Genomic DNA, 27,312 nt, shown 5'->3' on the forward strand with positions numbered 1-27,312 from the left:
GTTGACTTCTTTGAGTAAGCAAGAACAATCAGAACCTTGACTCCTAGAACGTAGTACAAACTCTCCTTTATTCAAAATAAACGTGGACCACAACGAAAAAGAACGATAAAAGGTAAATTGTTAAAACAGTACTAAGCGCTTTCACCCTTCCATGTTAGGGCATCATCAGAGTACAAATTCAATTAACCAACAACGTCCCTTATATACAAAATCCTTGATTACTTAATACATTTAATCAGCACACAATGATACAGGGTGTATTCCTCATTAGTAGTGAATCTAGAGTACAAATAAAAAGTAATGACGTAATGAAGTCAATAGCCTAAAGTTGTGTATTCGTAAATTACTTAATTACAATTGTGAGTTCCTGTTAGCATCAGAAAATTCCTAAAACTACAATAATCATTTTGTTAAAATCATTATTTTACATTACATAAAATATTGATTTAATAAAACGTGTAATAAATAGTTTAAATATAATAAATATAACATATTAAAAATGGGGAATGTTAAAAAAATTTTTAAAAACAAATTTTAACCAAACATTAAAAATTAAAAAATGTAATGTGCTTAATTAATTCCTAAATCACTTACGTGGTTAAAAAGAATTTTTTACAGTATATGAGTGATATAAAACCTTGTAAAACTATAGTTTGTATTTAAATAAATTGTGATTTTAACTTCAATATGCTTGCGATGGACACTTGGTCATTAATACCAGGCCACCTATTTGCATTTAATCTTAATTGCCAAATACATCCTTTAGCTTCCAACAAAGTCTTAATATCACCTCCATTGTGCAACATTACTTGAGGTATTCTGTCAATTACAAAAAATAAAAACTTTTTGAAATTCACACAGCCAATACTGTGAATATATAAAGCACTAGTTTGTTTCATAATCCTGATGTCACTGGTGTGTTCAATAATTCGAGTTTTTAATTTCCTGTGTGTTTTTCCTATATAGAAGGCTTGACAACTTGTGCACGTAGCAGCATACACAACCATACTAGTGTTACAATCACAAACTCCGGGACATCTAATTGTCTTTTCGTAATTAGAAATTAATAGATATGGTCCATTGTTGATAAATCTACATATACGACAACCACCACATTTGTTCATTTTAGATTTCATAGCCATTTCATTGTATATAGGTTTTTCAAACAAATTCTTTAAAGTTTTCCCTTTGCTAAAGGTGCATTTTGGTTTATTCCCCAGGATATTCCTTAAATCAATATTAATTTCTGTGATGATGTCCCATGAATCGTGTAACACTTTAATGATTTGTTGTGATATTTCATTAAAAGGGATGACAAAAGTGTCGTGTCCAACACTTCTAACGTTAGGTATATCTTTGGATGGTAAACCATAATGTATGATAGGTTTATATAGTGTTGATCTATTTCTTAATATATCGCGACTAATTCTTAATACCAACTCGTCAGGGTAAGCTCTAGAAGTAAACATGTTTTTCAATTTAGTAAGTTCATTCAAAAAAGTGTGTTCACTACTAACTAATCTAGACAGCCTCACCATCTGACCTTTTACTAGATTTCTCTTCTGATGACTCGGGTGACTGCTGTCAAAATGTAAAAACGAATTGGAGTAAGTTTTTTTCCGATAAATATTTGATTCTAGTTTGCCATTTTGAATTGATATTGTAATATCCAAAAAGTTGATCTTTTCAGGTGAAGTGTGACTTGTAAATTTTAAAAAACTAGTCGTTAGCCCAATATATGTAATAAATTCTTTGAGCTCCGTTTCAGACCCCTTCCAAAAAATTAAAATGTCATCCAAAAATCTTAAATATAACAAAACATTACTCCAAAATTTACATGAAAAAACATGTTCCTCCTCCCATGCTGCCAAGACCAAATTAGCATAAATAGGAGCACATTTGGCTCCCATTGCAACACCATTTTTTTGTCTATAATGTTGACCATTAAAATAAATAAAATTATTTTCTAGAACTAATTCAAGCATCTGTGACAACAATCTACACTCAGAATTGCCGTAACTGCTGTGTTTGTTGAGACAAACTTCAAACAACTCAAGACCTTCTTGTTGTGGAATTACACTAAATAAATTAATGACATCAATGGTGACCATACAAAAGTCGAATTTACCATCAATAGTGTTTACAAAGTCTCGGATGAAATCCAAACAGTGCCACGAATCTCTAATAATGTGTGGGAATTTTGTTAATACATTCTTACACTTAAAATCAATAAAGGCTGCCAAGGCCTCAGTCTTTGATCCTTTGGCAGAAACAATTGGTCTAAATGGAGGATTATCTAAGTGTTTATGAATTTTTGGAATCCCAAATATAGATGGTATTATTGGGAATTCCACCGTAATATAATGATAAATTTGTGCATCAATCCTTCCATCCATCAAAAACTCATAAAGCAGCCAATCAATTTTAGTGTATGCCCTATCTACATCGTGTCTATTCACCTTTTCATAGGTATCTTCATCATCTAAAAGTCTAACCATCCTATTGGTGTAATCGTCAGTCAACATAATAACCACCCCACCTCCCTTGTCTGGTTTCATTATTCTAAACTTGTTAGTGCTAGTAAGCTCCTTTAGACAAAAACGTTCTGCTGGTGATAAATTATATGTGATACTTGTTTTTTCACTTAGTATCCTTCTTATGTGTGTCTCACAGAGTTTTTCAAATACGTGTATAGTGAGATTCTGAGGTGGTATAAAAGTGCTATGACGTTTAAGTGTAAATCTACCATCATGTGACACAGTGTTAGAATCGTGAAAAAAGACTTTTAAATTTAATAACCTAGTATATGTTTTTAGATTAATCAAGACATTGCCAATGTCTAACCTAAAAGTAGGCACGAAAGTAAATCCTTTACTAAACAAATTTAAAAAATTATTATCAAATGTTTTTTCAGTGAAATTGTACAAATTAAAACCATTATAAGTTATAATCTTACTTCCAAAACATATATTGTTCGTGCTGTTGTCGACACGTGCTGTGTTCTGTTCTGAAACTTCTACATCCAAATTTTGATACAATATTAATGAAGTTTCAAGTTGTGTACCATCAGAACTGTCGACATCAACCTCACCTACTTTATCCATTTGTACTACCATCTGATATGTACTCACAAGAGCAGCTTTTTACATTACATTCCACTCCGAACACTAGCCTACACAATGTGGTTACCAGGCAACGATCGGCTAGTCCTCAGCGACAGGCGGTGACGTCAGGGAGAGGTGACGTTTCGGCTCCACCCCTGAATGTTAATGGTAGTGACGATCACAATCAGACGGTTCGCAGAGTGAATGTGCATAGGAATCACTCGCCCAACAGAAACATTGATTTAATCCAATTTCTTTCAGCACCAAACTTGAATAGAGCGGGTTCAGTAACATCTCGGAATCAGGGAACATTAAATTCACGGCTTGAAGAGTTCGAAAAGACACTGAAAACCTTTAAATCTCTGCAGATGGACAATGCTTTTTTAGAACGCTCCTTAGAGTTAAAGCAAGTCCCTAAGGGACTACGTATTTTCAAGTTGCCCCATGGATTTACAGAAGGTACGCCACTCTTTACAGAACTTCTGGGACTTTACGACAATACTGGTTTTGAGCTTCTCAAACTTATTATCCGTAATAACAAAGATAAACTCAATGTTTTAAAGGAAAAGTTATGTAACCTAGATACAGGTATTAAGGCTGACGTTCTATTTGAGTACAACAAGTTTAAAATGGAAAATATATTTAGAGATTTGGATAGATATATCACTAAAGGCTTACACCTTAAGAACATGAAAATTGAGAGAGATACTTATGATTACAAAAACAACAGAGCATACAATCATTTTAGGGAATACAAAAACATGAAGTCACAAAATCAGAATCGGAACAACACAAATGTAATAGGGAATGGTCAAAATTTTAACACAAATTTTAATACCAATTTTAATACTAATTCTAACTCTAATTTTAATGGTTTTAATACTAATACTGACCATGAATCACGCTATAGAGGCAATTTTGATAATAACGATGAGACACAGTCAGTTTTTTTAGAGCAGCCAGTCCTAAGGAGATCAGAGAGAATAAGGGAGAGACAAGGCAGCCAAAACTACTATGCCCAAAGAAATTACAACAATGGAGGCAACAGAAGGGGCAGATGGTAGTACAAATGGATAAAGTAGGTGAGGTTGATGTCGACAGTTCTGATGGTACACAACTTGAAACTTCATTAATATTGTATCAAAATTTGGATGTAGAAGTTTCAGAACAGAACACAGCACGTGTCGACAACAGCACGAACAATATATGTTTTGGAAGTAAGATTATAACTTATAATGGTTTTAATTTGTACAATTTCACTGAAAAAACATTTGATAATAATTTTTTAAATTTGTTTAGTAAAGGATTTACTTTCGTGCCTACTTTTAGGTTAGACATTGGCAATGTCTTGATTAATCTAAAAACATATACTAGGTTATTAAATTTAAAAGTCTTTTTTCACGATTCTAACACTGTGTCACATGATGGTAGATTTACACTTAAACATCATAGCACTTTTATACCACCTCAGAATCTCACTATACACGTATTTGAAAAACTCTGTGAGACACACATAAGAAGGATACTAAGTGAAAAAACAAGTATCACATATAATTTATCACCAGCAGAATGTTTTTGTCTAAAGGAGCTTACTAGCACTAACAAGTTTAGAATAATGAAACCAGACAAGGGAGGTGGGGTGGTTATTATGTTGACTGACGATTACACCAATAGGATGGTTAGACTTTTAGATGATGAAGATACCTATGAAAAGGTGAATAGACACGATGTAGATAGGGCATACACTAAAATTGATTGGCTGCTTTATGAGTTTTTGATGGATGGAAGGATTGATGCACAAATTTATCATTACATTACGGTGGAATTCCCAATAATACCATCTATATTTGGGATTCCAAAAATTCATAAACACTTAGATAATCCTCCATTTAGACCAATTGTTTCTGCCAAAGGATCAAAGACTGAGGCCTTGGCAGCCTTTATTGATTTTAAGTGTAAGAATGTATTAACAAAATTCCCACACATTATTAGAGATTCGTGGCACTGTTTGGATTTCATCCGAGACTTTGTAAACACTATTGATGGAAAATTCGACTTTTGTATGGTCACCACTGATGTCATTAATTTATTTAGTGTAATTCCACAACAAGAAGGTCTTGAGTTGTTTGAAGTTTGTCTCAACAAACACAGCAGTTACGGCAATTCTGAGTGTAGATTGTTGTCACAGATGCTTGAATTAGTTCTAGAAAATAATTTTATTTATTTTAATGGTCAACATTATAGACAAAAAAATGGTGTTGCAATGGGAGCCAAATGTGCTCCTATTTATGCTAATTTGGTCTTGGCAGCATGGGAGGAGGAACATGTTTTTTCATGTAAATTTTGGAGTAATGTTTTGTTATATTTAAGATTTTTGGATGACATTTTAATTTTTTGGAAGGGGTCTGAAACGGAGCTCAAAGAATTTATTACATATATTGGGCTAACGACTAGTTTTTTAAAATTTACAAGTCACACTTCACCTGAAAAGATCAACTTTTTGGATATTACAATATCAATTCAAAATGGCAAACTAGAATCAAATATTTATCGGAAAAAAACTTACTCCAATTCGTTTTTACATTTTGACAGCAGTCACCCGAGTCATCAGAAGAGAAATCTAGTAAAAGGTCAGATGGTGAGGCTGTCTAGATTAGTTAGTAGTGAACGCACTTTTTTGAATGAACTTACTAAATTGAAAAACATGTTTACTTCTAGAGCTTACCCTGACGAGTTGGTATTAAGAATTAGTCGCGATATATTAAGAAATAGATCAACACTATATAAACCTATCATACATTATGGTTTACCATCCAAAGATATACCTAACGTTAGAAGTGTTGGACGCGACACTTTTGTCATCCCTTTTAATGAAATATCACAACAAATCATTAAAGTGTTACACGATTCATGGGACATCATCACAGAAATTAATATTGATTTAAGGAATATCCTGGGGAATAAACCAAAATGCACCTTTAGCAAAGGGAAAACTTTAAAGAATTTGTTTGAAAAACCTATATACAATGAAATGGCTATGAAATCTAAAATGAACAAATGTGGTGGTTGTCGTATATGTAGATTTATCAACAATGGACCATATCTATTAATTTCTAATTACTTAAAAGACGATTAGATGTCCCGGAGTTTGTGATTGTAACACTAGTATGGTTGTGTATGCTGCTACGTGCACAAGTTGTCAAGCCTTCTATATAGGAAAAACACACAGGAAATTAAAAACTTGAATTATTGAACACACCAGTGACATCAGGATTATGAAACAAACTAGTGCTTTATATATTCACAGTATTGGCTGTGTGAATTTCAAAAAGTTTTTATTTTTTGTAATTGACAGAATACCTCAAGTAATGTTGCACAATGGAGGTGATATTAAGACTTTGTTGGAAGCTAAAGAATGTATTTGGCAATTAAGATTAAATGCAAATAGGTGGCCTGGTATTAATGACCAAGTGTCCATCGCAAGCATATTGAAGTTAAAATCACAATTTATTTAAATACAAACTATAGTTTTACAAGGTTTTATATCACTCATATACTGTAAAAAATTCTTTTTAACCACGTAAGTAATTTAGAAATTAATTAAGCACATTACATTTTTTAATTTTTAATGTTTGGTTAAAATTTGTTTTTAAAAAATTTTTTAACATTCCCCATTTTTAATATGTTATATTTATTATATTTAAACTATTTATTACACGTTTTATTAAATCAATATTTTATGTAATGTAAAATAATGATTTTAACAAAATGATTATTGTAGTTTTAGGAATTTTCTGATGCTAACAGGAACTCACAACTGTAATTAAGTAATTTACGAATACACAACTTTAGGCTATTGACTTCATTACGTCATTACTTTTTATTTGTACTCTAGATTCACTACTAATGAGGAATACACCCTGTATCATTGTGTGCTGATTAAATGTATTAAGTAATCAAGGATTTTGTATATAAGGGACGTTGTTGGTTAATTGAATTTGTACTCTGATGATGCCCTAACATGGAAGGGTGAAAGTGCTTAGTACTGTTTTAACAATTTACCTTTTATCGTTCTTTTTCGTTGTGGTCCACGTTTATTTTGAATAAAGGAGAGTTTGTACTACGTTCTAGGAGTCAAGGTTCTGATTGTTCTTGCTTACTAGTGAACTGTTTTGGAAGTTTGACTTCTTTGAGTAAGTCACTAGGGCTGTGGATGAAGGTAAGCAGTGCATACAGCCTACCTCGATCTGGTCAAGGCCTTTGATACCATTCCTCACTCAGGAATTATTGATAAACTAACCAAACTTGGCATCAACCCTTATATCACTGGTGGGTTGCCAATTGGCTCACAAATGGAACACACAGTGTGAAAGTAGTGAACTCCAAGTCAGACTGCCGACCAGTCACAAGTGGAGTCCCACAGGAATCGGTCTTGGGTCCTCTCATGTTCGGCATCTACTTCTCAGAAGTCCAGGCCAACACAGAGGGACTCTGGCTGACCAAGTTCACAGACGACTGCAAGCTGGGAGCCATTATTAACTCCCCAAGTGTTGCAGACATCCTACAGAAAGGCCTCACTGAGACCAATAACTGGTGTCGAAACCATGGCCTTAAGCTTAACGCCACAAAAATGCGTCGTCATCCCCTTTGGTAAAAACTCCATTCCCACTAACTACCACATCAATGGGAGCCCCCTGAACACTGAAGGTGTTTTAAGAGATCTGGGGATGTAGGTTGACAGCAACCTCTCCTTCGACCACCACATTACCACTGTGGTCAGAAAGTCCTTCTATGTAGCACATCTCATTACCAAGGGTTTTGCATCCAGGAAGAAAGAGGTCATCATCTCCCTCTCTCTCTACTCTTCCCTCATTAGACCAATCATCGAGTATAATGCCCCATTTGGCATGTACCTCACTAGACACCTGCAACAGCTGGAGAGGCCATAGAAGTATCTCACGAAGAGGATTCTAGGCATTAAACACACATTCTACATGGACAGACTCAAAAGACGCCAGCTATTCTCTGTCTCATATCACCTACTTAGAGGCGATCTCTGCTTGACTTACAAAACCATGTTTGACCCAGCTCTGTTAGAAATGCTACATCTAAAGAAATCCCAATCCCTCCACACCACATGCTCCAGAGACCTCAATCTCATTACCACAATCAACAGAACATGCTGGAGGGACAGGATCCTCACCCAGAGTCTGCCCATGTTCTGGAACAGACTTCCTATACATGTCAAGCAGAGCACCTTGCTGTCCCTCTTCAAGAGAAATCTTGATAAGTGGATGGGTAATAGAAAGCTCACCCCAGGGATCACACCGGTGGCTCTACTTGACAGAGGCACTGAGAACTAATGTCGGGCTGCACGATGCCAAGGCACTTCTATGGGGTAGGCTTGTAAAGGCTCCAGGGCCATTAGCCTAGTACACACCTATGAACCTATGAAAATATGTATTACCAATCTACACGATTTACAAAGCATGGTTTGGAGCCCAGCATGAATACTTGTATTTTTAAGAGGTATAACATACAGCTAATTTGCTTGTTTTGCTTTGATGATCTAGGCTGTTCTTTTTCTTAAATGAGCAAACTTCAATATGGCTTCAAAGAATAAAGAGGGCAGATTTGTCCAGATGAGGCTGTAGAGAGAAAATCCAGCTGACATGCTGCAAAAAATGATGAGCTCTCTTTAGGTGACCATAAAAGAACCAAGTAGCTTTCAAACCTGAATAACTCATGAAACACTATATTTGTTTCTTGTCCAGTGAGGTAGCTGAATTCCATGTTACTGTGAAATCAGTGCTAGAAGAGAAAATGCCTACCTAGAAATTGAACTAGCTTTTTTATATGAGAAATGGGACAACCTACAAAACAGGGACAGAACAGACAATCTGCACTTCCTGGGGAATCCATGAGAAGAGCATGGAAGATAATTTATGGACCTTTATTCATAAACTATTTGCTGACTGCTTTGGTGCTCCTATAGAGTTGAATGAGGTAATCAGTTGCATACACAGAGTTGAGGGACATATGGAGAACTCTGGAGTGTTCCAGCCAATTGCTGGGTAGGTTGCATTCCTGACAAGTTTCTAGGAAAGGGAAACGTAATTAAATTATGGAAGAGCATTACACTCATACAAAAAGGTTAATTATCAGAGTTATTCCTTTATTTCATTTCTGATGAGGAGGACCTATGGAAATACAAGTCAGGAGTGAGAATCCATGTTGTCAGTGTCCTAGGTGGCCTATGCAGCCTCAGTGGGGGAGACAAATGACCACAGAGAGCACGTCACAAGTCCTGAGGTAGCTCAGGATATTGTGGCCAGGTTACATCCCAGTAGGTGCAACACATCTCAGCATGGCTCCAGAGCAGCAAACAAGATGTGTCCTGTTGTAGACTGTTCAACAGATAAAAAGGCACTTGAGGGAAGAGGATGAGAAGCTGGAGGAACTGCTGTTTTAGAAGACAGGAAGGGTAGAAACCGCATAGTGGCTATGAAGAAGACTGGAAAGCAAACAAAATCAAGCAACTGCAGGAGAAATCAGAGGCTGTGGGGATCAGAGACGAGACAGGCTTGATGGGACAGCAGCAATTCCAGTGAGGAAACAACAGTACCACAAGCTAGCTCACACTCAATGGAAACAACTGGTGTAACACTGGGAACTGTCATACAAGGATGCATTCAGCCACTATGGAGGTACCACCACAGCAAAGACGTGGATAGAACAGGATTCTTTTATTCAAATGAAAGTGGCCAAATAAAGAACAGAACAAATAAAACTGACCATTTCTCCTTTATTTTTCACCTCTCTCATTTCAGATAGGGATTGTTTCACTTTACTTGCAGCACTGTAGTGTATTAACTTGTTATATCAATAGTACACTTGATGCCTATTATTTCTGACTCATTGATTGTCTGAAGGATGATTACAGTACTCTAGATCAATATGATGGCAGTATCTGGAAACTTGCCCCGTGGCACAGAGGGATAAAGCACTGACCCATGTTCACGTGGCATGGGTGCTGAAGGGACTGGGTGGGGGAGGACAGGACTGAGTGGCTGATGGTGGACGAAGACAACCTGGCTTTCTGCAATCACAGCACTAAGAGCGAAGCAAGCTCTGCTCTGTAAGTGATAAGACACTTGGTTCGTAGGCTGGGCATGTGTGAAAGTGCACAAGCACCTCCCAAATACAGCCACAGTGGAGCTCACAAGAATGACATGGGAGGAGATGAGTTAAGGCATACCACCCCTCAGCAGCAGTATGATACTACACCAACATGCCACCAACATCCTCAACCTCTAAATCTGCACTGGAACATGATCGTGTAGAGCCTAGGGGAGGCCAAAGAGAATCCAGTAGACCCAGTGAGCAAGGAGAAGAGCTGCTGGTAACAACTGGTCAGCTGTGGAGAGTGTGGACAAACATGATGACAGCATCATTTGCTTCTTATCTAATAATAGGCTGTGCAAACTTAGGAATGTACATACATGTGGGGAAGAGGCTAATAGCTGGAGAGATGAAAGCTTTTTATTACATACCTATTCACAAGATTTTTACTACATACCATTGACAGGAAAAAAGCAAAAAGGCAGGGTGTATTATGCTCGGGAGGATTACTGCCTAAATTGTTTGCTAATGTTTCATAGTACAATGTAGCATTTACTGTAGGTGGAAGAGGCTCTTTTTAAAATACTTATTTTGATTAATATGCTGAAGGACTATGTTAGACTAACTGATGGTAGTGGAGATGTTAGGGTGGTATAACAGCCTTCAGGGAGGTTGGTGTAATGGTTAAGATGCTTACCTTAGAAACACAAGGTGCAGGGTTTGATTGTGACATGGGTAACTGGCTAGGCTTAAAATGGCCCATAAGGGCAGTTAGCCTAGTACTAACCTATGAACCTATGAACCAGGGCACCTACCTGTAGCAGTCTGTGGTAGGTGGTGTGAGAAGGTATGAGAAACAGAATAACTGTATGCCACTGAAGTGACAGACAGTGATGGCCATTTCAGGTACAAAGGAGGGCAGAAATTCACTGCCTTGTATGGCACTAAGGAACATAGGAAAATACTAAGCAAGTGGTCACGAGAACCATAAGATGCCTAGCCATGTACAATTATAAGAAGACAAACTTTATTGTTCTTGCCCCCATTTTCAAGCACTTAATAAAGCTCCCAAACTGAGCAATGCAAGTACATTATAATAATGGTGTAAATTTGTGTCTACCCATCCAGTCATCAAGACTAGCCATAAAGGTACTCAAAGCAGTACTTTGCTTGATCTGTAGTGATTTCATAGGCTAGGAATAAATTGAACTGAGAACTTATCTCTCTAGTGAGTTTTGTTTATTTGTTGCTGTAGATTTAAGTCTTTAGTGTGGACATTTTCAGAGTCACTGCTTTTGTGAAGAAACAGGACATCAAATAGGCCTGGGTCTTTCCTGGCTCGAAAAGTGAAACACAGATCACCTTGCAACAACCTGTAGGGTACCAACATAAGGAAAGTTGTGCTAATCTACTGGGATAGTTGAAGGATTTTCATTATTATTTTATTTAATTTAGATACCTTTAATTTTCCTGGATGGAAAATTTTGGGGCCATGTCAGCTGAGCAATACACTTAGATTTGTACATAGAGGCATTGTACTCAATGACGGATATGATAAAGAAAGAATAAGTGGTAGTATGACTTCTTTGGATCTTGAAGCTATCCCCCTTAAAAATTAACTGTACCAGATAGAAGGATTTCCTGACCATGGTGGAAACATGATAATCAAATGAGAGAAAGCTATATGCATAAGTACCTAGGTCTCTTATGACAGTATCTTTCTAAAAAGGAGTGCAATTTATAACATGTTAGGTGGGAATAACCCTTCTGCCAAATGCTACTATGGTGCACTTTTTTATTTTGTTTTAGACTGTTTTTGATACACAGTGTATGTGCATATTCTAGCCCTGTTTTGTATTAGTGGATGAGTGGATAACAGTGCCCTGTTTGCAGACATCAGCTAACTTAGTCAAGCATATTTCTGGGATATTAGCTTGGATGTCTGCAACATAAATGACAAACAGAAGAAGGTCCAGAAAGGATCCCTGAGGTACCACACTAACTACAAATGTACATTCGGAGAGGGAACAAGTAACATTTTCAACCTGGAGTCTGCTGGATAGCCACCAATTTGTAATCCAGAGAACAATTTACATTATAGGGTTTACATTAAGCTTGTCTAATTTTTCAATAATACCAACATGAGGGATAGTGCCAAAGACTTGGCCAGGTCAAGATAAGCAGTGTATACAGAACAGTCACTGTCCACAGTCCTTGTGTCCTTTTCAAAGATGTTTGCCAGGTTCAGGAGTTAGGAATTGGCCCTCACAAAACTGAATTGGTTAGGATCTAGATCAGTTAAGTTGCCTGTGTCTGCATAAATGAGTTCTGCTATACTACATTATATGGACTTGTACATAAAGCTGGTAAGGCTGATAAATCTATAACTACCTGGGTCTATAAGAGCAAACTGATATAACCTGCCACCATGTTAAACAGCACTAGTAGTGGAGGTGATGCCCTGCTCCAGACAGCATGGTGGTACTGTATCAGCTAAACAAGGGAAGGGGTAATCTAATCTAATACTAAATACATATTTGGCCCCCTGAAATGAGATTTTGCCAATTTTCTTGTCTAGTAGATGTTGATAGCTGGGGGTCTATGCGAGGAGGTAAGGAAGCCTGGCACCTGACTGCCACCTTAACAGGGTGACACTATAGTGAAGATGGCAGTAGACTGAGAAGAATATGTGAGAAACATATGTAGTACAGAAGGCTTTAAAGGCCCTTGCCTTTCCTAGGACCACTACATCTTTTACCAGATCTGGCACATGCTGCAGCAATGGGGATGAGATCCCAGAACCTTGGGGTATGGTAGAAGGTGTTGTCCTATGGAAGGGGCAGTGTGTTCTGCCCTCCTGTGTACCACAGAAAAGTATAAACTTGGTTCTCATGGAGAACTTTGTTATTAATCTGGTAGCCCCAGACCAACCAGCCTATTAAAGCTGGCAGGCTTCCTGTTTTAGATGTTTATATGTTTTAGAGAAAGGTTGAGGGTACTTGTGGCATAGGAACAACAGAGTCTTCTTCAAGGGGACTGAGGAGGTATACAGCAGATATAGCAGTAAATCATCAGGCTATGCAGGTATGGGCAAGAACATGAAGTGAGATTTGTGATGATGACAGCTAAATTACTGGTGCAGATAGGGTGGGTGTCTGTGTCATTAAGCGGTGGATTAACTAAAGTTTCTGTCTCTTACACTGCCAAGCACATGGATCATTCTGCTTTTGGCACATGCATGCTGGTATTGCAGATATCAGCAGTACTGAACATAGATCCAAAGACAGGGCTCCTGTCTCACACCAGAAGGAGAGAGGTCAAGCAGACAAGTATGTGGGTGTAGTGGGGAATGAACTGATTATAATATGGAATGTGAGGGATGTCTAATCTGGTACAGAAAGACACTATTACAAGGAAAATGAGGACAAAAGATACCAACTTGGACCTTATGCAAGAGGTGACCATGAAAAAGGAAAAAATGGGAGGCAGGATACTGGAGACTCTGAGAGACACTAGTGTAAGAAGGTGGGTAGTTATTACGGTAAAGAGAGACCTTAGAAAATAGTTACAGATTAGAAAGGAAAGCATAGAAGGAAAATAAGTCACAGTAAGGCTGAACATATGTGGAGTGCTTTGGAAGGCAGGAAATGTTTGTGTGTGTCTATATGTGCATGTGTGTTTGTGCATTTGTGTGTGTGCACATGTGTGTGTGTGTGTGTGTGTGTGTGTGTGTGTGTGTGTGTGTGTGTGTGTGTGTGTGTGTCTCCAATTTTGATTCCAAGGACATGAGCATGAAATTATTTGCAATATGGGAGGAATTCACCCCCTCGAAGGTAAGGGGAAACTGTCTGGTGGAATTTGATTGTGACCATGCCTATGCAGTTAGCAAAACATTTGGCATCTGAGAACACTAAAACAAGACAAGATGGGTAATGAAAGAGCTACATGATGGGTGGATTTGTGGAGAAGGATCAACCTAGCAGTAATGTAAAATAAGTTATCCTGGGCAAGATGAGACAAGGAAACAGGCTAAACAAATACCCAGGATACGTGGACTGCAAGGAGATGTTTTTTCTGTATCATAAGAAAGAGATGCTTGTCTGACTACTCATATGCTGTGCCAAAGTGTAGAAATACTGTGTTACACCTTAGGTGAGGGGTTTGACATGGATGGAGTGGCTCTTGCAAAGGAAGAGCTGAAAACAAGAAGTGATACACAATCTGAGGGAGGAGTTGAAAGACACTACTGTGGTCACATGGGAAAACACTGTGGAAAAATGCTGTGAAAGCAACATGGAGTTAAAGATGAAGATTAAAGATAGATATTGAGGAAGGACACTGGATACGGGCATGGGGAAAAAAGGAGTGCCTGCCAGAGCCAGAGCTTGGAAAAATAAGTAAGGAATAGAGTGATGATCTATGTATTAGGATTGATCCCTTCAGACTGAACCACACAGACAGGGAAACCACAGAGCTTTAGTTGGTACTAATTCACAGAAAATATTTCTGGTGTAGTACAGGGTAGGGGTGTATAAAGTATTATTAATGACCAGATAAAAAAAATGGGTGCCTGCCAGAGCCAGAATCTGAATACAATAAGGGATGAAGTGATGAATTACATATTAGGATGGAAACTTGAAAAATAAATCACAGAGAAGATAGAGGGAAACCACAGAGCTTGAGTAGGATTTAATTAAGAGAAAGGAATTTTGGGGTGTTAGAGGAGAAGGGTGGGTAAACTGTTAGCCTGCATGCTAAAATGGAGGGAATAATACAGGAAATGAAAACCAGGGATTGTTCTATGGTATTTGACACTCAGTAGCTTACAAATGCTGTCTGAGTTTTAAGTGGATGTTTAAAAAACAGTAAAAGGGCAGAAATCTATTGAGGGAATATGTTGAGGCAGTTAGACATGGAAGAGGTGATAAACTAGCAGATGGGTGAATCCTGACACTGAGAATGAGTTGCAGAAGCTCATAAGCCATCCAAGTACAAACAGGAAGAGATGCTCCAAGGGATGTTGGTCTCTCAAGTAAGTTCCATAAGAAAATTGTAATCATGTGGGATTGCTACCTACCTGATTAATATATATATAATATGGCTGGGAGACAGACCTTATCTTTCTTCTATACTAGAGAAACAATGTGAAATTTCTCTCATGGGGTATGATAGTTTCAGTTCTGGGAACTACATACTCTTTGCTTATCAGTATTAATGTTAACATATTTATTCAGGTTTTGGTTAATAGACTTGAGAAGATTATTCCAAACCTGTGGATCCCTTTTCTAATGAAACACTCTTTTTCTGAACATGTTTCTCTGACTCTTGCCTTTTATTAACAAAAGGCTATTTAAAAATGAGACAGTGTGTGTGTGTGTGTGTGTGTGTGTGTGTGTGTGTGTGTGTGTGTGTGTGTGTGTGTGTGTGTTGATTGGGTGGTAAGAAAGTCTGTCTTTACTTCTGTGATCTCAGTAAATTTTAAAAGAATTTATATGTATGATTTTTTTCTATTTGAAAAAAATAATGCCTTTGATTCAGTCGAGTGGAAATTTTTGATAGGGGCACTGGAGAGAAGGAGGTATCTGGCTAGAGAGACAGCCTTTTGTAACTTTCAGGCTAAAACCTGGAAAGAGGTCAGTGAAGTAAGCCGCTTCCTAGTAAGTAAGAGGGAGAAAGTCTAATGCACATAACTAGGTGATTGGACAACCTGGTCCCTGAGGGGAAATGGCAGAGAGCTGTTGTAGAAAGGGTTAGGCATAGAACAGCAGTAAGGTAGTGCGCTTAGATTTCAAGAAGAGGACTATGAAAGCAGGGAGGTTAATCTGAAGAGAACTGACTGACTGAAATATGTTCAACTAACAGATTTAGTGAAGGTAGCAATTAGCAGCAGACAACTTCCCAAGTGAATACCTACAAATCGCAGCTGATGCTCTGGCCTACCCAGTATCCATCTTGATTAACTGATCTCTGTCAGAAAGTTACGTTCCCACACTGTGGAAAGTATCACATATAATTCCCCTCCACAAAGGCGGACCCTCCACAGAACTAACCAATTACCGCCCCATAGCTATTCTCTCTCCACTCTCCAAAATACTAGAGAGATGCATACACTCTCAGGTCTCAGACTACCTCCTTACTAACAACCTCCTTTCCAATACTCAGCATGGTTTCCGACCAAACCATAGCACCACCACTGCCTTACTCTCCTTTACTAACACCATCCTTCAGCATAAAAACAATGGCCATCTCTCCTCTGCTACTTTCCTAGACCTATCTAAAGCATTTGACATGGTCCCACACAAACAACTTATCTCTGTCCTCAATAACCTATCCTTCTCTCAGTCATCAACTGGTTTCAGAGTTACCTGTCTGACCGCCAACAATCCGTTGTATGGCAGAATGACATATCTCCCCAACTACCTATCTCCATAGGGGTTCCCCAAGGATCCATCCTTGGACCCCTACTCTTCTCTGTTTTCACCAATAATCTAGCCTCTGCCACCAAACATGGCACACTCATGCAATACGCAGATGACTCAACCATCATCTGCTCAGCCCAGTCCCTACCCAAACTGCAAAACGTCACACAGGAAGCCTTTTCCTCTGTTGAAACTTGGTTATCCGATGCCCAATTAATACTCAACCCAAACAAAACTAAACTACTCTTCTTCCAACCCACCAAACATAGTCAAAACAACTCTCACTTTAACATCACAGCAAAAGACAACACCACTATATATCCAACTGAACACACCAAATTGCTAGGAGTGGAAATAGACAATAAACTAAAATTTGACATTCACATATCCATGACCATAAAAAAAGTCCACAAAAAACTAGGAGCGTTATACAGAAATAAGCAACTTCTCACCAAAGCAGCAAAGATTTCAATAGCAAATTCCCACCTTATCTCCACCCTATTTTATGCCTCTCCAATATATACCAATCTAAGGCAAAGCGATCTAAACAAGCTAGAGACCTGCTACAACAAAATCGCCAAATTCGCCACAGGGGCATCCTACCATAGTCACCACTGTCTCTCACTTGCTGAACTGGGCTGGCTTGAACTCCCTCACCTCCTTCAATGGTATCAACTCTCACTCGCCCACAAACTAGTAAACCATCCACTAAATGTCCCATCCCTCCAGAATCTACTCCAACCCTATCACACCACCAGACCACTAAGATCCAGCAAAAAAATCACTTGCAGATCACTAAAGCCAATAACTCTGCTGGTAAAGCACTATTCTCTTGCACCAGAGCCAAATTATGGAACTCACTCCCACCCACAATTACCTCCATACCATCATGCACCCACTTCAAAACTTTACTAAAAGCGCATCTAAAAACATGCTGGCTATGCCCTTGCAACTCCCACTCTAAAATCCCCCACCCCATCCAACCACTACTTTTCTTTCCACTCCACTAACTACCTTGATTATAGCAAGCTCAGATGCTTATAAGCCTAGTACTTATTATACAGCAGGAACATCTTATTGCAACAGTTGTTAATGTCTGTTATGTACTTCACAGATAAAGATTCTAGTTGTCTACTGATGTACTATGTTCTTCATCTGTAAATATGTTGTAAGTAATTTCTATGTTATATTGTTAATCGCTATGTAATCCAATGTAACTACTGTCTGTTTATTTTAACTGTGGAGCTTTTCTCCCCGGGCCTCTGCTGAAAATGGACCTACATCCAGTCGGACACTCCCGGTCAACAAATGTAAATAAATAAATAAATAAATAAAAATAAATAAATGCATGGGCACCACCTAACTCACAGAAGGACATGGGGAGGTGGGAGCAAAATTTCTATACAATAAAAGAATGAAGAAACTTGTAAAAGGGGCATGTGAGATGGTACACAGAAGCCTTCTCAAAAGAGATTTAAAAAAGAGAAATGGAACATTTAAGGCTCAGAAGAAGTAGAATTCAGGCAAGTTTATGCAATTTAGATAGTGTGCAAAGCATGGGACAGAATAAGAAACATGATGATTCTATCCATCCCTTGGGATATGCAAATAAGACTTCTCTAACATTGGTTTCATAGCCTAGCTCAGACTGAGAGACTGTGGTAGACTGGGAGATGGACACTGCTGGATGTGGTTGGCCTGAACAAGCTGGGATGCTGCATGTGAATTGAGAATGCAGTGTGATGAGAGAGTTTTGGGAACACAGTTCCAGGGAATGGGACAGGATTTCTGTCATGAGTGTCCTGAGACAGAAAGTGTGTGTGTGTGTGTGTGTGTGTGTGTGTGTGTGTGTGTGTGTGTGTGTGTGTGTGTGTGTGTGTGTGTGTGTGTGTGTGTGTGTGTTTAGGGAAGAAAGGTAGATTTGAAAGAAGGAGAAATTAATCAGAATCTGCTACTAGAAGGCTGGCTTAAAACTGACTGCACAAGGCAAGATGGATAAAGAAGTGCATAGCAAGACAGCATGGGAGTGAAAGATTCTGGGGGTTTCTCATATGATGCTTAAAGCTCAACTGATACAGGAGTGAAAAGCAGTTTAAAAAAAAAAGGATAAAAATCTAGTCTTTGTACCTGATAACAGAACAAAATAGCATGGTGGAGTTTGCCAAATGATTGTCCAACAGGGAACTAAGTTTTGGGCAAGAAGTGTGAAAGAGATAGTTCAGTGCATTTAACAATTGTTTGTTAATTACTTTTACAGTATGTACTAATATTTATGAATTATGGAATAGTATGTTTTCAGCACACCGTTGAAATAAGGAAGAGAAGCATTCCACTGCAAACCATTTTATGCTTCGTCATTTATGTGAGTGAGGTAAACTATGCGAAACTTTAAGAATGGAATCCTCTGTTGTCATCAATTTAGGTCTCATGTCTCATTACCTGAATACTCTTGAGTTGCATCAAGTGGGTCAATCCATACAGTGATACTCTGTTCAGGTACAGTTTCAATGCTTTTGATTTTTTCTTGGATTTCTTCTGGAATGGTATAGTCCCACAACTGAGATGTGTCTAGCTTGGCATCATCGTGCTCCTCAGAAATTACCTAAGAAATACAAAAACAGAAAACTTACATAAGAAAATGCTATTTGCTCAACAAAGTTCTACTGATCAATATAAATTCAATGACAGCGCACACCATCACAAGTCCATCAGACCAACCTGACACATCCAAGTCTTCCTCTCTAGGTACTGCACTGAAACCACTTGACTATGGCAAGTTTGTGAAAGTCCTTATTAGTGCCTAAAACATGTCATCTAGTGTCACCTCCTCTATCTGATTCTAGGGCAGAAAGGGGCAATTCTTTGATGTTCTCCCATGTGACAAAGTCTTAAAGGTTTCTGCACCAGTTGTGTTTAGTGTTGTTATGGAAAATTCTGATAATGACCCACGGCATGTCAGTCTTGATGGCAGAAAACCTGTTGATGCCAAATTCAGTGATGATCTCAGTGTCAAAAGAGTTCTTTTCAACTGTTCCACTAATGAGTAGGGTATTAGTGTTGATGGCTTCATCTCCATCTCAACCATTGCTGATAAACGTCTCAACACCAAAAGTCAGTATTATGGCATCAGTGCTACAGTCAATGACAGCCTTTGTCAGTATCAAAGCTGTTGTATCCAGACCTGCAGCAGTTAGTGCTGTGATTCTTGGTGCCAAGTAGGTAAACACCATTTACCACAACACCAACCATGCAAGTGCCTTTGAAATGATTAACTGTCATGTTGATTTCTATCTAGGCACTGTTACACTACAAAAGGCAGATCAGCCTTTTCAGGAACCCTTTCACTTTCTCACTTGGAAAAAGGGACCCAAGGCCATCACACAGCATAGCTTCATTATGTTGGCACTTAAACATTCTTCCTTTATGAGCTTGGACTAATCACTTCCAAAGGTAAGAGGAATACCATGGGTAAAAGGAAGAAAATGACTCTACCACCTCTGTCACCCATGACAGAACTGCATGGCAATGAGGATGCATATTCAGCATCATCATTCTTGAAAACCCCAAATAAAAGAGGTCTTAGAGATGATGTAGCACAAGGAGAATCACCCATAAATCCCATCTACTTCATACAGAAAAACTACAAATGTTTTTTAGTCCACCCAGTAGTCTTTTTGGGTGATACACTCACTGGTGGACATGATTAAGATGGCCACCACTGTAACATAGAAAATCATAGATACTGTCTCAACTGTTCCAAGAAAACATAACAGGATTCAGTTGCTGTATAAAGAGTGGTGTTTTTGGTTGGAAATTATTAAGCCAGATAATTTTGCTGCAGCAGTAGGATGTAGAAGGGTTCCAACTCTTTATATCCTTCACAGTTTTAGTAATGGCTATAAATAACTCAGCCCACATGACTGACTTCTAGTTTAACCTGGAAAATGAAATTCAGTGGTTGCTGGAGCAGTTGCCTGATGAACCTCACAAACAAAAGTTGCTGTCCCAACCAGCAAATGACAATTCCATATAGAAACATCATGACAAGAGTAGCGAGTCAGTCTGATGAAGTTTTTGTCACAGCTACAGGACTTGGCATTGTAATGTGCTGGTCTATCTAGTTCACGTTCATGGATTTCACTGAGGATACCAAGGTTACATTCATAAACTACCCTTTCTAGAGACTCTGCCTATTTGGTCTTGATTTGAAGGTACATTTGGAATTATTGTACAGAGAGCAAAACCCTTCCTGCTGTTGATGTAAATTTATAGCCTCCTCAATGATCCTTACCAAGGGTAAAAAGAAGTCAAGACCAGGCAGGCAGAAAAATCAACAGCCTAGAAAGAACTCTAATTCCCTTGGTAGCAACCAGGCATGCCATCCTCCCAGAGGAAAAGGTCCTTAGCAGCAGGAAGGCCTGTAGTCCACCTTTGGGTGGCAAGAAGTGGCATCCTAGACACCCTACCCCACTGTCCCATGAAGGAGACAGATAGGGCCATCTGTCCCTCCAACTTTCTGTATGGTCAAAAGTTACAAACAGCAGGTGAATAAGAACAGAGATTTTCAGAGTACCTTTCTCTCCCAATCCCCCATATCGCCAGTGATTGTTCTGGCCATTCTTGTCACCTCACCAAAACGTAGAAGCAAAAATAGGGGTCAATAGTCTTCTAATAGAAAAACCTATCCAACAGGTCACAAGAGACCATAAAGGACCACAAGATTATTTCAGATTCTTTTTAGTGCCACAGAAACAAAGGACTTAATTCCATTCTAGACTTAAGTGGCCTAAACACCCTTACCACCAAAGAAACGTTTTGAATGGTCATGATGCAGTCCATCTTTAAGAGGTTATCCAAAGGAAACGGGATGTGCTGTTTGGGCTCCAGGACATACACTTACACATCAAGATAACCAAGAAATCCAGGATGTGCATTTGATTCCTATTAGCATCCAGTCACTGTCTTTTCAGGATTCCTCAAATTGTTTTCCCCACAGCCACCTAAATGTTCAGTAAATGCATGTCCATCATAGCATCCAGCCAGAAACTGCAGGAAGCCAACATTTTTATCTTACTTGGACAACTGGCTCCTAGCTGCTCCATTCTTTTTAGGTCTGATCTTAGCTCAAAAGTCTCTCCTCAAAATATTTTAATCCATATATGTAATGGTAAACCTTGCGATGTCCTATTTGCTACCCTCACAGCAGCTGGGGCAGTGGGGGGCATTTGAAGGACAAACTCTTTAAAGTGTTTGTCCGGGAAAGTAGCTACTTGGCCACCATGGTGAACATTGCCTTTTTCTCCACTGTAGTGCTATCTCAGACTTGGTATCTTTAGTTAGGCAGGTGTGGGGGGCATAGCCCCACACTTAGGTGGGTTTGATTTGCTTTGGTAGTTGTGGTGCCCAATTCATTACTTTCCCAGAGTAAAATAATGCTAATGCAAGAGTTCATGAAAGTAAGTGTTCAGCGAAGTCATCCCAGTTTTTAGAAGTTCGGTGAAGTGGGTTCTCGATAATAACAAGTAGACCCATATGTGCAAACGGAGAATAATGCTTTACTTTTCCACCATCAACTGAAATTTGTGGAACATAAAATAAAGTTTTTAATTTGTGCATGTTTTAATTATGTATGTTTTCTTTGCTGCAAATGTCAGCATTCAGTATCAGCCCAGTTGTTTGCATACATCAGCTAAACTGTCTTATATTTTAGCCAGAAAGAAGTCAATGTTGTAAATATCTTAGTATCCTATTCAGGTTGAAGCTGCTTACTTTAGCTTAAACCTAATGATTGTCAATCTTGACTGCTGGTCGGTTTCTGTCCTTTCTTGTTCTTGTACATTTCTGTATTTGTCTGTGATTCTTTTGGGATTTGTCCCTGATTAACTGAGAGCTAAGGTGTAGAGTAAAAGCACAATTATTAACCAATATTTGTGTAGCACCATGTCATGTGATTATTTACCATTGCCAGACATTTTTGAGAGTTGGGGAAATGACATCCTATTTTCTGTCTTGTGCAGTTGTGCCATGAGGTTGAGTAAGGTATCATATACTTCTCTTAACTGTTAAGTTTTCAACAGAATGTCCAGATTTTTGCCCCATATTTTAGGAATGTGTTCCTCATATCTAGAAAATCACTGAGGGTATAATACCAATAAACAGTAGGGCTGTATAGACTTTCAGTATCCTTCAGAAAATGTATGCCAACAGCACAATTCCTGTTATAAGAGAGCAGTTTTTGGGCCTTTGCTCCCTCCCCATTACTTTAGACTTTGTCGAGACTTCTTGTGCTAAGAGGTTGAGAGGTATGCAGTAGTCAATTAATATACAGAAGGACAATAACAGGTTTTTTTTTGTAGTCCTTCCAAATTAAGACACATTATGCCAGTCAGGATAAAGGTGTTTCTCTTAATCCCTCCTAAAGTGTGTTTATTTTTTATTTTAATTTTTTTTTTTAAAAAAGGTGGTGAATTAACTTACATTTAGAAAATGACAATAATTAGTTATATACTTAAGAAAATGTATATGAATTCACTTTTGCATCTCAAGTTAATAGAGAAATATTTTTAGTCTCCCCGATTGCCCTTAATTATTTCTGGTTACTGGCTGATGACTTTCTGGGAATAGGTTGTGAATAATACTAAATAATGACATGACACTATTACAGTGATACACTTCTTTTACTTCAGAAAACGTATATTGCTTCACCTTTATTATTCTGTCAGTGTCTCAAGTTAATAGTATTAATATTTTAAGTGCCTCTGATTGTCTGGACTGCTCCATAATTATTTATGGATTTGTCCTCGACATGTTGAGAGCTACGGCTACTGCTTCTGATTACAGAAAGCAAAACTGAAAGTTAATATAGGTATTGCAGTGGGCTGGTGTACACATGTACACATGGATTACCTTTCAAATCCTGAAGCGCGTAACACCGATGTTCAGAATATTGAAACGGCAATACCAACAAATGACAATCATGAACGGCTGATGTTTCCCACTTGTCCAATACCGAACGCAAACACACCTGCCGATATGACAACCACCTATGTGGGGGGGCTAAGGCCCCCAAATCCACACACTTCCCAACTATATATACCATCTCTGGGATCGCACTACAGTGGGGAAAAGGGCATATTTCCACATGGGGAAACATCGGTCGTTCATGATTGTCAGCTGTTGGTATTTTCATCTTGACATTCTGAACGTCGGTGTTATGGGCTTCGGGATTTAGAAAGGGATCTGCGCACTTACATACACACACACACACACACACAGACATACACACACGTAAAAACACGCACATACTATATCCAGACACACATACATATTCAGATGCATACACATGCATGCAGCTACTGTAAAAAAAACAGCATTTCAGAGGTCTTTTGTTGTCACAGATTACTGTTGTGCTTTGTCTCCACCTGAGAGTTGCTGGACCCCTACAAAATAGTTTGTTTAAAACTATTGTCAAGAATGCATGTGTACTAACTAAGCAGTGTCTCATAAGTTTCAGTCAGGTATTGGGCAGCTTCAATGTCCTGCTTCTAAGCAGCTAAAGCTGTAGAATCAAATTCACAGGAATGCTGAGCTGTAAGCTTTTTTGTTAGAATTGCAGTCCTATGTGTGTTTTGTATCAGAGTCCTGAATACCCTGTTCTCTTAATGTTTTGCAGTACACTTTCAGGCAGATAGAGGTATAGCCTTTGGCTTTAGTTCATCTCAGGCACTGCCAATCAGACATTTTGCACTGTACTTGAGTTTTCATTGCGGGTGTTGTTTACTGAACTTCTGCTAAGTAAAGTAATGTCCTAAGAAGCTTCTTTGGTAAATTTTAGATGGTAGTATATAAAGAAACCTTTTTAACCAGAAAAGGTGTTGTTTACTGAACTTCTGCTAAGTAAAGTAATGTCCTAAGAAGCTTCTTTGGTAAATTTTAGATGGTAGTATATAAAGAAACCTTTTTAACCAGAAAAATAAATTTTTACAATTGTAATGTCATGTGCTGTGACTACAATGCCATGCTTTCAAACTGCTAAAGCTCTGGGGTTGAACATATAGACGTGTGCTGCAGAGACAGAGGCTAAAGTTACACTACAGTTGTGAATTTTTTATGTGCAAATCATTTTATTAGCTGTGTAGAAAATGCAACTTTGGTTACTGTGAAATGTGGAAAAGAATTCGGAGGATAAGGGTGAAGGGCAGACTGTGACAAGACAACACTGTGCAAAGGAGGCAGTCAAGAGAGACTGCAAAAGTACTGAAAACATGTCAGAGCAGCAGAATTTTATGAAGTTGTCTGTTGCCACACAGTTGCTTTCAATATCTTTGTTAGCAGTGGAATTGGCTTTGGTCAAACAGTTGGAATTTGTTGATCTTGTGGATGCTTTCTCAAACAGAAGATCACGTAAAGTTAAACTGTAAAACTTGTGTGGGGAAGTGTACTTCACAAACTGAATGCAACAAGCAAGAATTGTAAATGATAGGGGGTACGATGAGATCGTGACAGGGGGGCCCAGTCCAGTGTCCTGCCTACAGCCTCATATGGCCTTGATCCAGCTTGTTAGGAAAGGATTATGTCATATCTTGTGAAATTGCAGGGAACCACCACGAACCACCATAAATAAACAAGTAATTTATTTGAAGAGAGAACAAGCGCTTTCACGCACTATCCTAGTGCGCTTCCTCAGGTTACATTGCAAAAGGCAGATTCTCATCCTTAAATATAAAACACCCACCCTAATTAAACAATTAAATCAATCAATTTAGACAAGTTTATCAGCATTTTAAAAGGGTAGTCATACTTTAAAACCATCAGAGATGCTTCTAACAGTTGCCTGAAAGAAATGCACTTATTTAAAAAATATATATGTACTTTAAATACAATTCTTCTAAAGTCTACCTACTAATTTAATTATATGATGTACATATTTATAAAATAGTATATAATAAGGCAACGACTTAGATACAAATTAATCCATATATAAAAACTATATATACATTAGTAAGCATATGAAGACCCATTTGCAATATACAAAGTCAATAAAATATGAATGCAGTGTCTTCAAATGAGTCGTTTAAAAACACCATTGAACATAAGGTACCATAATGAGTGTAAACTGAAATCAATTTGAATAATAAAAACAAGGTAATATATTGATGAATGAAGATAGAAAGGAAAAAGAAGGGAAGGAGAGGAAAAAGGAGAGAATGGGAAAGGGAAGGGAAAGGACGGAAAAGGGGGGGGAGGGGAAAAAGAAAAGGTGTGGATGTGGAAAATGGTAAAGGAAGGGAGAGAAAGAGGGGAAAAGGAAAAAGAGAAGAAAAAGTGAAAGGCAGAAATAGAGTGAAAAGAAGCCATATAAAAAATGGATACCTTCATTAAATATATTTTAAAATAAATCAATAAAATGACAATATTAAGACGGCTTCATCTGCTACCCAAAAGGGCAGGTCTGATGCTGAGAGCCGAATTCAAACCTGGTTCTATATGTGCCCTGAGGTTTAGAATCCATTTTAGTTCATTCAGTTCAAGAGCACCTACAATGTCTCCTTCTCTTCTATTATGGTGCAGCAGCTGCAAAACCCTAAATTTAAATATATGTGATGGAAACTGTTGGCAGTGTCTAGCTAACACATTAGTGGCATTTCCTTTTCTGATGTCATACACGTGATTATAGATGCGGTCCTTAAATCTACGTGCGGTCATGCCCACGTAGTAGGCTCCGCAGGGGTCGCAGGTGGCCAAATAAATGACATTGGTCGTGTCACATGTAGCATAAAATTTCGGCTCAAAAACAACACCTAAATCTATGAGTTCAAATTTTTGAGCAGTGGAAATGTATCTACAAACACAACATTTCCTGCATGGAAAGGTACCTTGTCTATATCTCATTCTAATGTCTAGGGGTTCAATTTTGACCTTCTCCCTACACAATAGTCTTTTAAGGTTCAGACAATTGCTATATCTAAAGCTTGGTCTATCCCCCACTATTTTGGATAGGTCTTTGTCCATGCTTAGTAACTTCCAGTTGTTATTGATAATGTCTTTTACATAATTTATATCATTCGTATACTTAATATCATAATGAATTTTCCCCTTATTCCTTCCTAGTTGGCAACTAGAATGCCACTTCCTTTTGTAATGACCTAGATGTACCTGCAGCATTACTTCTGTGATTTATAACTAGTGGAGATGGATATCCCCTATCAATAAAACATTTTTCCTGGAAATCCATATGATGACTAACATCCTCTGGCCTACTACATAACCTAGTTATCCTAGACATTTGATTTTTAACCACATTGGGAAAGATATGCCTGGGCTGCATACTCTCAAAATGGAGGATGCCATTCTTCCAACATGGTTTCCTGAATAATGATGTTGTGATGTTAATGATGATGTTGTGATGTTGTGATGCTTTCAAACTGCTAAAGCTCTGGGGTTGAACATATAGACATGTGCTGCAGAGACAGAGGCTAAAGTTACACTACAGTTGTGAATTTTTTATGTGCAAATCATTTTATTAGCTGTGTAGAAAATGCAACTTTGGTTACTGTGAAATGTGGAAAAGAATTCGGAGGATAAGGGTGAAGGGCAGACTGTGACAAGACAACACTGTGCAAAGGAGGCAGTCAAGAGAGACTGCAAAAGTACTGAAAACATGTCAG

The 27,312-nt window shown here is 38.2% G+C and overlaps 1 protein-coding gene across 1 annotated transcript in view; it reads right to left on the reverse strand.

The window, feature by feature from the left end:
- Window positions 1–27,312, reverse strand: part of LOC122816819 (inositol monophosphatase 3-like) — a 405,603-nt gene that overhangs the window by 213,136 nt on the left and 165,155 nt on the right. The window contains exon 2 of the mRNA XM_044089860.1: window positions 19,085–19,247. Within this exon, the coding sequence (XP_043945795.1) occupies window positions 19,085–19,247 (163 nt within the window). The remainder of the gene's footprint in view (window positions 1–19,084; window positions 19,248–27,312) is intronic.

The sequence above is a fragment of the Protopterus annectens genome, chromosome 12.part0 (assembly GCF_019279795.1).
Source record: "Protopterus annectens isolate FY-2018-M chromosome 12.part0, PAN1.0, whole genome shotgun sequence".
Taxonomy (NCBI): Eukaryota; Metazoa; Chordata; order Ceratodontiformes; family Protopteridae; genus Protopterus; species Protopterus annectens.